Raw genomic sequence first — 12,500 nt, forward strand, 5'->3', positions numbered from 1 at the left:
CAGTCTGCAGTCTGAGGTCTACAGTCTGCAGTAAGGTGTTGTCATACACCTTGTTTTGGTCCACTTCAGGATACCAAGGAGAACTAGACTGCACTGTACTGTTTTGTAACAATTTTACTTGTCAATGGGAAACAATATTATTCAGAGGTGAAAAGGTTAAACTAAATGACACACATCCTACATTCAAATGTTTGGGACAGAAATGTCAACAGGTGGTATTTGTGCATTTGTTGGATGAGTTTCTTGTTGCATTGTTGCACTGGTGGCCTCAGACAATCATTGCACAGACTAGTCTAGACAATAGTTTGAGTAACTACATTAAATTATGTGGATTGCACAAAAATCACCACTACAAAAAGGCATTTGTATTTGGGAGATATAACATACAAAGGCTGGTCTCTGAAGAGAACTGGCAGGGATCGACATTCATCAAACATCCTGTTTACTTCTGTTCTCAAAAAGTCCCACTAAAATAATTAAAGTTATCACACCTGAAGATCATGAACTGGTGGTTGGCTGGGTAATCTATCAATCAGAAGGTCTTCCAAAGATTTCCTAACAGGAGCTCTTGGAGTTTCAAGGCTTGATTCTAAATCTACAATCTGAAAAACAAATTGTTTTTTAGGTGCATAATTGTGGTTCATAACATTATTAAAATAAGTAGTATGCACCAATAAGGGCCTTAGAAACAAATTCAATCAATGACATGTACTTTGTCAGGGACTTGGTAAGACAAAGCAAGAACATTTACAGATTTCTATCTTGGGATAAATGGATTGCAATCTTTCTTTAATATGGATATACAATTTAAGCAATAGAGGATGTTTCCCGTGTTTCCATAGCCTCACCTAAACACGAGGAAGAATTGGGAGAATAACAAATTCTCAACAGGTATGCAAACCCGAAATGCAGTCGAGGGTTTGCATAACTGTCTCAAATTCTCCCAACTCCCCCTCGTGTTTAGATGAGACTTTGGAAACACCGAAAACGTCCTCTATTGCAGGTTAAATTTTACTCATCAATGGGGCGTGGTTCAGGGGTCAACGGTCCAGATTAATAATCGTTATTTCATATTCATTTGACCCTGGCTGAAGTGTTTTTATTGAGCATTGTTAAAATCTCAGTTGACTTCGCTCAGTGCAGCAAAATGCAAATTCCCAGATGCAAAACAAACGTGGGAACTCACTCACCTAAAATCTCTCAAATTGAAAACAGGACGAACACAAAAGAGAATGGAAGGATCCTAAATAAGAAATTTTACATCTCCGTGATATTTTGTTATTTGTTATTTATTTGTTTGTTTGAGCAGGTTGAAATTTTGGTAGCTATTTACCTGATGTGGACCTGCTATACCCACCCACCCTTATACACACAGAGCACAGCCACAACACCGGGAACTTCATCCCCTACTCTTCTCGAATAGTGTGTGGGTTCTTTAACGTCCCACAAGGAACTAATGAACATGGAAGTTATTTGTGAGACGGGACCTCCGGCTTATCGTCCTTATCCGAGAAGACTTGAAAGTCTAACCATTTGCGGATGTAATTACAAAGGCAGCACTTTCTCCTCAGTTATTTAAAGACCCTAAAAGTCTAACCATTTGCAGATGTAATTACAAAGGCAGCAGTGACATTATCCTCAGTTATTTAAAGACCCTGAGTGTAGGTCTGGCCAGTGTCGAACGCACAACCTCCCGCATGGCAGCCCGGTGCTCAACCAACTGAGCCATCGGTGTGCCGGATAATCTGACTGAAACGTTAAATTGTTGCAAAATCCATGTTATCTCTATCTTTGTAAATTGGTATTGTAGCCATATGTGTCAAAATAAATTGAGTTATTAGGTAATTACTTGGAATACCTGAAAGGCATCTGAGTTAAAATGGACAATAGAACATTTTACGAGGCAGTGACTTCATTGGCTAAAAGCAATTCACTTGACCTCTTGAGGCAACACATTTCACCTTCCTCTATAATGAAACTACTTTTTCCAACAACAACAGAAAAACAGGCTCAATTCTTACAGAGATGAAAATCCGGATTTATAACATGCAGTGGAGCAACCAAAGCGTTGGGAGCTGAGTTGGGGTTTCAGTGTGAAACTTTTAATGTTGTTCACCAAATTAGAAACTCAAGCCCACGTTCTAAGTGAAAGCCCAATTTGACAATAGTAGCTAAAATTAATGGTGAAGATGATCGATTCAGTCTTCTGGAAATGTTATGAATAAGATCATAGTAAATCTAAATCTTGCATGTTGACAACGTGATGACATCGCCAGTACAGAACTCCCAGCAGCAGTATGTTGGAAATGCCCAAACTGTCTTATTCTTTCGGCTGTTCTTGTTACGAGCATGACCCGCAAATGTCAATTTTTCAATTGTTTCACAGTCTTCATACACTATTAGCAATCTAGAGGGAGATCACCGCATTATTCACAACACAGTTAATTTAGAAACTTTGCAGCTGGTAAGAGGAGGACTAAATTTTACTTAGCCACATTACATGTAATTACAAGAATGGTTTTCACAAGTTTTCTCTCTCGCTACTCCAGTGTTTCACTCTCCCTTGGCCCACTGGTATCACCTTGTGTGTCACCACTGCATCGATAGATTCACGTTATTTGCCATCCAACAACCTGTACCAAATCAAACTACTACTTTATTGCTTGGTGACCTATTGACTTTACTTGTAAACACCAAGCGATGTTCACCAAATACGTTACCCATTGTCATGAGCCCTCCAGACTTCAATGGCTGCAGAAACAAATTATGGTACTTCTTTTGTTCCATACTTAGCAAATTTGAACACCGCTTTAATTAATCCATTCATTCCTTGCAGTTTGTTTCTAAATCTTCCAAAATTTATCGGTAATTGTGAAGAAGAGCTCCCCAAAAAACCTGTCGGCCGACTGTCGGTCAAGTTGACCGACAGGTTACCGACAGTCTACTTCTGCGCGACATGGTATTCCAAGTAAATGCTTTAAAGAGAGTCTTGTATTGAAGAAAAATACAGTATTGGCACAAAAAAAACAATTCCCCTCAAAATGTTGTGATGGGGTTTTCCCAAGTTACATAACATGAGCAATATAAACTATGGCATAAACTCACTCAGTGAGTCGATTTTTTAACCAGAAAAGGCAGGAATGTCTCTAACTAAAACAACACGTTCCAGGTACAAAATCAATTGAAAAATTCTGTTAAGGAAGTCTGTCGCTGTGGGACACAGAGCTTTAACAAGTACATGAGATCATTTGAATTTTTGCCAACGAGCAAGCCGAGCGAAGACGTGAGGCTCTCACGGCAGCCAGCTTAATGCCGTGCAAAGTATTGCAGCAGGCAGACAAATTCTCTATTGTGCTGTGAAAAGTGTAATGTAAGGTTCCCCGGAGATTTTAGTTGGGACCAAAGAAAGTGCATGTTTTCACGTGTGATGTCATTACAGCCAAACTTACGCAATGCACGCGACTATATTGATGATCTTGTGTTTGGAGGTGAGTGACATCACATTTTTTCCAATTTTCCTGATTATTGTGTTGTGTACAATTGCTTTGAGTGTTCTTTAATATTATTTAATTTTCGAACCATCGTGTTCTATATAATTTATTGAGTGAACAAGCTCAAAACTAAACCAGCGTACGTGTTCTCATCGGGCGCTGTTGTCAATTTCGGATTTCGGCCTGTGAGTAGGGCAGTTTGTTTTTCGTTTGGTAACCATTGAGTTGTGAACAATTAAATTTAATTTTCAAAGGAAATAATTACATGTATGTTGTCTGCAAAGTACACAATTCAACGATCAATTTAACTTATAATTCATGGCAGTATCTTGCATGCAAAATAAAAATTCTACAAGTGAAACAACTTTCACGTGCAAAAGAGTTTTGCCGATCTTTTACATGGCACTGATTTTATTCAACTTAATTATTGTATATTCCTGTTAAGGACGGTGCCTACTAAAATAAATTTAAAGGTATTTTTGCGCACTTTACTGACTATGAGGGAAAAGCAGATCTTAACAAGTGTTATTGAAATTCAAAAAGAAAATTGGGGGAAGCCACGCATTTTATTTCTGAAAAATGCATGGTTACCCCCAGTTTCCTTTTTGGATACCAAGAGCACTTGCTAAGTTCTGCTTTCTCCGCATAGTTTTGAACCGCACAAAAATATCCCTGTATTAATAAGCACCACCGACTGATAGGAAATCCGAGTATCTTGAGATGCGCAGAACGTATGCGCAAGAGCAATAGTAGGCACTGTCCTCAAAATTACGGCCATTCAAAAATTACGGCAGTACTTTCCATATTATTGCAAAGCACGTTGACATCTACATTGTTGTTGGAGGTACAAAGTGTGCAATTTCTATCATTGTACTAAATATTGTTAACTTGAAAAGTTGAGTTGCAGTACTTTCTAATAAAAAAAGTACAACTACTGTTGGGTATTTTGGAATTCTGATCAGATACAAATCTGCAAACTATGTTTATATATTGGCTGTTTCATTGGCACTTAGTGATAGCTATTACTTCAGTGTAGTCAATAGACAATGCAAGACTGTGATAGCCATGAAACTGCATGAAGTGATGCAACTGTTCCCCTGGCCCCTTTGCCTCTGTCAGGGACTTGATGACTGGCTGCTCACAATCTTCAGTTTGTCAAAATCATCATTCCCTGTCAATAGTCCATCAGAAGCATTCACAAGGTAGACAGCGTCGTCCAGTAATAATTTATACTGAACAACTACTTCCCACATTGACTGCCTCCAGTTTGGTTTTGTAAGTCCAGAACAAACTGCAGTTCTTCTTGTCTTGGCCAATATTAATGTAATGTTCAGCGGAGCATTGAGCACCAATGCAATTCATTACGGATTGCAGATCCAGTACATGTAAGATGATGCAGCTCGATCTTCTCCCTCGAAACCTTGGGCCATCCTCAATTATCTTGTCTCAGAGATGCAGTCCTGTTTTGTGTAAGCACTTCTTAAGGGTTTGTGGAGCAACATCATTCCAGGTTTGCCTCCACCAGTCAATAGCCATCAGAACATTAATATCATTGGTTTAACAAATATTTTCTGCAGTCTTCTTTACACCACACATCTGTTAATGCAAATAGGCCACAGCATTTGCCTCCTGTTGGGCACTTTCCAGCTTGCAATGATGCCAGTATCGATCTACATGTAGGTCTTGGAAGTGGTATTTTTAGGTACAGTAACTGTACATGTGTAAGAATACCACAACGATGTTTGCGAATTGTCCTTTTACACTTGCTGGGTGCATTATCTCATGAACTACAAATTTTTTGTTTGTGTTGCTTTAATCTCTGGTTATTACATTCTTTCTCATTGCAAAATAGGAACAGTTGTAATGGTGGTTGATGCTTTGCACATTCTTGAAACTGCATTTACCAAATGCCCACATAAGCCACTGTGTAGCTTGTTTGCAGTCAGTCCATTATTTTCCCTTTTCGCTGAGGATCTCCTCTGGGAACCCACACAGGACCCCACCTCCTGGCAAGTTCGGTTCTTTAGATCATTACATCTCCAAGTGCCGGAGTGAAGTGAAAAAGCTCAACTTTAAACATCACCCTGTGAAGGACAATCTGACTCAAGAAGAGAGAGCTGCTCTTACATCATTACGACACAACCGCGCTGACATCGTCATAAAGCCAGCTGACAAAGGGGGAGTGCTGGTGGTCTGGGACCGAACTCTATACCTACAAGAGGGGGAAAGGCAACTTTCGGACAACACTTTTTATGAAAGACTAGACCGTGACTTCACCATGGATTACAACAAAACAATTCAAGAAGTGGTTAAGGAGGCTATCACAAAAGGCGAACCTCCAGCATCAGCCGTCAATCTTACCATGGAAAATCCTCGTACGTCTAGATTTCATATCTGCCGAAAATCCACAAGCCTGGGAACCCTGGAAGACCTATTGTTTCCGGCTGTAACTGCCCAACTGAGCTAATAGCCACGTACTTGGACAGGCTCACCACTCCTTTGGTCCAGAGCTTACCAAGCTACGTGAAAGATAGAAATGACTTGCTCCGCATTGCCAACTCATTTCGCTTTCCGGGAACTTCCAACTATGTTTTCACTATGGATGTGAAATCTCTGTACACTGTCATCCCCAATGGCGATGGCCTCGTGGCACTGACGCATGCTCTCAACAAATCCTGCAACCACCAACCCACACTCTGGTTCGTTTGGCAGAACTAGTCCTTACATTAACCCTTTGAGGTCCAAACCGGCCGAAACCGGCTAGACTTAGTATTTTACTCTGTCTAAACCGGCCAAACTTACGATTTTATTCGTCAATGGGGAACCCCTGGGAGTCAATGGGTTAAATACTTTCTCGTTCAATGGGAATTTTTATCGGCAAACGGGAGGAGTAGCGATGGGGAGCCGTTTGGGACCTAAATTATGCCTGTTTGTTCATGTATCATGTCTAGGAACAAATCTTCGCTCAGTACATGGGAACAAAACCAGCCCTGTACAAAAGATATAGCGACGACATTGTTGGTGCCACTTCCGGAGGTAGAGAGGAGATCAAAGATTTTGCGCACTTTGTCAACAATTTTCATCCCAGCCTCAATTTCACCCAGGTCATTTCGGATGTGCAGCTGCCTTTCCTTGAAGCCAACATCTGATCGTCTCCTCACCAGCATACATTACAAGGAAACTGACACTCAGTCTTACCTGAATTACACATCTTCTCACCCTGCCTGTTGTAAGAATTCCATCCCTTACAGTCAGTTTCTCCGTTTACAACGCATCTGCAGTGAGGAGAATGACTTTGAAAACAAAAGCAAAGAAATGGCGAGCTTTTTCCAACACCATGGCTATCCGTCAAATGTGGTTCAGTGAGCGCAAGAATGAGTATCAGCTATCCCTCATGACGCCATCATTTCAGAGTGTTCAGATGTACCTAATGCTCAACCTACCATCCCTCTGGTCTTGACGGACCATCCCACAAACGCACTGGACAAAAAAATCATGACCAGAAACTTCCATTTGCTGCGAGATGACCCAGACGCTAGAGACATTTTACCAACCAGTATGGCATTGTGTGCGCATCGTCACGATAAGAACCTGCGTGACTCCTTGGTGAGAAGTCATCTAAACAACACAACTGCTTCTGTCGAAGATTGCGGTACGTTTCCATGTGGTCAGTCATGCTGCAATAATTGCGCCCACACCAATGCTTCACCTACGATAAGGACCAAGGGTGGCACAGTCGGTTAGAGCGCAGCCTTGGTGCAAGAGGTCCCGAGTTCAATCCCCGGATCTCACCCCCTTGTTTCAATTTCTTTCCCTTCAGTGTAGCCTAAGTAGCTTTTAATACCCTTAAAACGGAGCACTGCTGGAAAGAGGCAGCTAAAATGAGCGCACCGTCAGCTTCCTAGGGGAATAGAGAGTAAAGGAACGTCCGACGTTAAATAAGGTGTACCTTTACCTTTACAATCAACACTCCTGGGGGACACATCACCATCAATTCCAAGTACACCTGTACAAGCTACAATGTGGTATATCTCATCAAATGTCGTACCTGCAACAAGGTATACATTGGAGAGACAGGAAGACGCCTGGGAGATCGATTCAGAGAACACTTACGTTCAACACAAACAAACAGCGATCTTCCCGTTGGTCGACATTTTGCATCACCAGGACATCCCTCAACTGATATGCTGGTATCCGTAATCCGTTCTGGCTTCTGAGGTACCCAAGACAGGCACTTTCAAACACAAAACGTTACTTCCAGGAGGACTTAATACCGACTTTGCCTCCTATAAACTCCTAAAATCTACACGCACTAGTGACATCGAAATTATGCTTGTTTTGAATGCTTACACACGCGTTCTTTCCAGTCAGTGCGTGCAAATAACTTCAAATTCAAATTTTTATTATGTCACACGCACAATTTACAGTTGCTTTTTATCCACTGATGAAGAGGCAGCAGCCTCGAAATGTACAGCAATTTACATATTTTTCGTGCAATAACTAATTTATTATTTAGGTAGTATTTACCGGTACTCTGTCTAACACCAGATGATTTTTCTCGTCAATGGGGAAGCCCTGGGAGTCAATGGGTTAATTAAGGTAAATGCAGGCAGCGTAATGGAGGTTCAACTGTATTTGAAAAGCACAATGACTTTTCACACAGCAAAACTACACAACATAAACCCCAAAGAACTGGATAATAAAGAAGACAAATTCATCGTAACAATGCTTACCCCTTTTTCTTTAGCCAATGCAAGTTTCTGCCTTTTACGTTCAAGACGTAGAACTTTTGCTTTCTGACAGGGAGGTTTGCTTGAATCTGGTCCTACCCCTGGTGCTTAAAAGTAAGGAGTAAAAGACATTCTTGATACAGCAATTTTCTTTCCACCTCCTGTAATTAAAATTCTGACATGGGCAGTTACAGAATTTTTCAATGGTCTTACGACTTCGTGTTTGTGATGGCTAAAGATTAAAATATTTTCACTTTCTGGGTTTTGACTGAGCTAATAAACTGTCAAGAGTCACAGGAAATAGAATTGCAGCTTTTTTAATTGTAATTTAAAGCTGGTAATTATTTTGCAAAATCTGAATACTTAATATATCTGACAATCAAGTGAAGCTATGATCTTCGCAGTAAAGAACTTTATTCTAATTATTCAGGACTTCAACAGGATTTGAACCTGTGACCTCGTGATATCAGTGCGACGCTCTAACTAAGTGAGCTGTGAAGCCACTGGCGTTGGGAGCTGGTCATTTGTGGGTTCTAATGTTCCGGTGAGGAATGAATCAATGATGAAATGATATATGAATTGGATCATATATGAACTGCGGATATGAACCATTTGAACCATACAAAGTCAATTTGTACTGACCTGGTGTCTTTCCTTTCTTGGATTCTGTTTTCAAATCGCCCTGATCAGAGTTCCTCTTTTTCGAAAATGTCGGCACTGGAGAAACTTTTGGCAATTGTAACACCTCCAACTTACTCTCATCAAAAAAATTGTTTTCCTGTTGTTGTTTATCTGTGCTTGTTTTCCCAATTTTGTGAGACCCGGAAGGCACTCTGCCAGGCAATGGCTCCACAAAATGTGTTCTGCCATCGTCTTGTGATTCTAAAGAAACACCTCCTTTATCTTCACTGGAGCTCTGCCCTACCCGAAAAAGAAGAAAACCATTAATTTTATTTTTAATTTACAGCTGAAATATACTGAACATTCAGTTTAAATAAATTCATCCAAATTTAGTCATCCTTTTTGCACTACACCCAAACATTCCTTTATCCTGATCAAGAATAATACCTATTTAAAATAATTTATTATCACTGTACACTGTATTTGTTGCCAGACCTTCTTGATAAGGGAGGGATCTTGACTTGCCTTATAAAACATAGCACTCAAGATTCCTGTTCTTGCTCAAAGCAACCATAAGGGCCAATTTAAATGGTACGATTTTTGTCGCTTGCAACAAGCTCGCGACAGGCCTACGACATAACTTATGATTGTCGCAGCGTTTTAACACATGTTTTAAAATGCTACGACATTTTTTCTGCCATACACAACAACCGTAAATCATGTCGTGGGCCTGTCGTAAGCCGTTGTCGCATGTGACAAAAATTGTACCGTGTAAGGAAGACTTAGTGTTCCTAATAATAATTTTGGTTACTATCTATGGGTCAATCATGATTTTATGTAACCTAAAAATGATAATTATTAAAAGGCATACCAGATTCTGCAACTGTTAAAAATTTGGTCATTTTCTTGAGCACTTTCTTTTGGGACTTAGAAGGATTAAAAGCTCCAGCATCACACCTATCAAATTGAATGAACAAAAGTTAGGAAGAAGTAGTCCAAAAGTACCTACATACCCTGCCCTACCCCATGCTATATTTCCAGTTTTTAGTGTATAGATTATAATTTCTTTGACACTGTAAAGTGCTTTTGGGTGTTAGGAAATGTGCTATAGAAGTTTAAATTATTTACTTATAATTTATCTAGGTAGACAGAGAGGGTTGATTATTAAAACATAGTTTAGACAATGTTTAACAAAACCGCATTCTAAGCTATTTTCCATAGACAACAATCATATCTAAGTATTGTCTGCTGCTGATGGTAACAAGAAGGTTTGCATTCCAGACTAGACAGCAATTTATCTACTTAAAATATACCGCTTATAGACAGATTTGGAGGTCACTAATTGTCTTAAGCTGCGGCCTAAGTTAGACTTTGTTTAAATAACTGGCCATGGCCCAGGGTCTTTAAATATATTCTTAGGGCGCGTTCGATTGACCCTATTCCGGAATAAGAATATGTGGAGTGATGATTACAACGGTATGTTTTGCCCGTTTCAAAGCAGCAAGGATAATAAAAATATGTTTAAAATAGCATTTCAGCAGATGTTTGAAAATTTTAATGTGAATCTCCGTAAAAACGAAGGATTTCTAACTTATATTCCATGTATTCCTATTTCGGAATACCGTCAATTGAACGCACCCTTGGACAACTGCCTCAAAACAAGACAATTGTCTTTTACAACAATGATTTATTTATAGCAACAATTTCTCTATAGTGTTTGTAGTTGTTGCTAGGCAACACCACAACCGCAATTATGCAGCAAAACCATCCCCAATTTTAGCCAAAAGTGAGGACAAATTCCCTTTTTTGAAATGCATCACACTAAGCAATCACCCTTCTATATAAAAAGACGATTGATGTACTCCATGATATTATATAATGATATTACAATGAGTGTCTCCATTGAGGAAAGAACATACTTGATTGTGTACATTGGACAACACAATTTCTTCATGGTGGGTTTGTAAACATAGTTACCACTCCTGCCAAAGAAAAGAGGATTTTTGCATTAGTCATACATGCAGGTAGATCAGATTAGAATCAGTAACAAGTATAAATTGACAGCCTACCTTCTCCACCCTCTGTCAATTAAATCTTGATAATCCCAGCACGTCATTGTGTGGGCCCACATTCCTGTGAAAATTAAATAAGACAAGCACCAATGTCGCCTGTGAACGCAGACATATTTCCGGCAGTCGTTTCCTTCCCCGCCGGAAATACGTCTGCGTTCGCAGGTTGCAATAGCACCAATGCGAGCTCGAAGGAATTTACCAGTTTAGTTTGCCAACGTATACGTAAACTGCAAAAACAGTGTTTGTCGTATTTGTGCTCATTTAGGAGCAGTCGTGGCTCAGATGGCTAGTGCGCGGCTTTCGAAGCGAGAGGTCCCTGGTTCGATCCTCAGTGACTTCAACGTCTGTTTCGACTTTCCTCTGTTGCGTGTAGCTATATATATAGCTTTATAAAATCCCCTTAAAACGGAGCACTGACAGAGGGAGGGGGTAAAGGGCGCACCGTCGGCAATCATTGATACCAGCCTCGTAGCTGAAGGAACTACCGACGTTAAATAAAGTGACTTTGACTTTACTTTACTTTATTTGAATTGCTCTCCAATGCAAAACAGCTGAAGCACGCCGGAGGCAAACACAAACAAAAATGCAAACGTTTACGACTTTCTTTCACAACTTACCATGTGAGAAGTTGGTGTTTGAACTTTTGCAATAGCCACAACGGTGACCTTCAGAATCACCCCCAAAATATTCCACAATGCTGTACTCATTAGACATAGTATCAAGTTAGAAGCCACTACCAAAGGATGGCGTGAAAATCAATCGACCACATCAACAACGGACTGGACGGACTGGGTTCTTTGTGGGAGGGTACGTTATGTATGGGGCGCGACTAGTCCATTGAGATCGGATGTGTTTGCCGTTGAGTAACGGAACTGCCTCCTCCAGGCGCTTCGATTTCAGTCGCAAAGCAGAAGCAGGCGAGCTCGCGAGCTAGAAGCACGAGAAACTTGGTCCTTTGCGCGCGCTCTTGTTCCTCGAAAAAAAATAGAGACGTCTGGGAACGAGGCAGATAACGGAATATAACTTGGAGTTTCAGTCTGAAAAAGAGTGCTGGCGTGGAAACTGGGTTCAGTGACTGGTTTTTTTTTAAAAAAAACAGCTGCAAATTTTTGAAGCAAGAGGGTACCGGAAATGTGCGTGGAAAGTATTAAAAAAGCGAAAAAGGTGTGCATATCTTTAGCCTGTGTGGCACGCGTTACTATTTTAGTTTATAAGCAAAGGGATAATTTCAAAACAATTTATTGGCGTGCTTGAGAATAAACTGCGAGCACACTCTTGTTTTTCAATGACATATAGCAGAGCACGCGATTGCGTGACACGCCTCGTTTTTTTTACCACTAATTTGCATAAAATAACAATTTCATCCGTCGCGCGTGGCTCTGAGGAAAGAAGGACGACTGCTCGTGTTCTAGCTCGAAAACTAATTTTCTCTTCGCTCAACGGTTGAAGACGTTGAAGAACAATTTGACTCAGTGGTCAAATGTAAGAGGTTCAAAGACTGAACATGTACGGTTAAATGATGATCGACGACGACCCACTGGAAAAGCAACTTCGTTCCCAGGGTCTACTCCGGTTTCAAGATGGCG

At 40.4% G+C, this 12,500-nt stretch overlaps 1 protein-coding gene across 6 annotated transcripts in view; it reads right to left on the bottom strand.

Annotated features, from left to right (window-relative positions):
• LOC138052876 (arginyl-tRNA--protein transferase 1-like) overlaps nucleotides 1-12,500 on the bottom strand; it is a 56,871-nt gene that overhangs the window by 15,229 nt on the left and 29,142 nt on the right. For 3 of the 6 annotated variants that reach the window (XM_068899469.1, XM_068899471.1, XM_068899466.1), the window contains exons 1-7: nucleotides 11,532-11,688; nucleotides 10,912-10,975; nucleotides 10,762-10,824; nucleotides 9,714-9,799; nucleotides 8,864-9,142; nucleotides 8,225-8,328; nucleotides 492-602 (exon numbers count right to left, since the gene is read on the bottom strand). In XM_068899469.1, coding sequence (XP_068755570.1) covers nucleotides 492-602; nucleotides 8,225-8,328; nucleotides 8,864-9,142; nucleotides 9,714-9,799; nucleotides 10,762-10,824; nucleotides 10,912-10,975; nucleotides 11,532-11,628 — 804 coding nt within the window. In that variant the 5' untranslated portion in view covers nucleotides 11,629-11,688. Of the gene's footprint in view, nucleotides 1-491; nucleotides 603-8,224; nucleotides 8,329-8,863; nucleotides 9,143-9,713; nucleotides 9,800-10,761; nucleotides 10,825-10,911; nucleotides 10,976-11,531; nucleotides 11,689-12,500 lie in introns of those variants that run through there. The other 3 variants (XM_068899470.1, XM_068899467.1, XM_068899468.1) reach the window with 2 other exon arrangements.

The sequence above is a fragment of the Montipora capricornis genome, chromosome 6 (genome assembly GCF_036669925.1).
Source record: "Montipora capricornis isolate CH-2021 chromosome 6, ASM3666992v2, whole genome shotgun sequence".
NCBI classification, from domain to species: Eukaryota; Metazoa; Cnidaria; class Anthozoa; order Scleractinia; family Acroporidae; genus Montipora; species Montipora capricornis.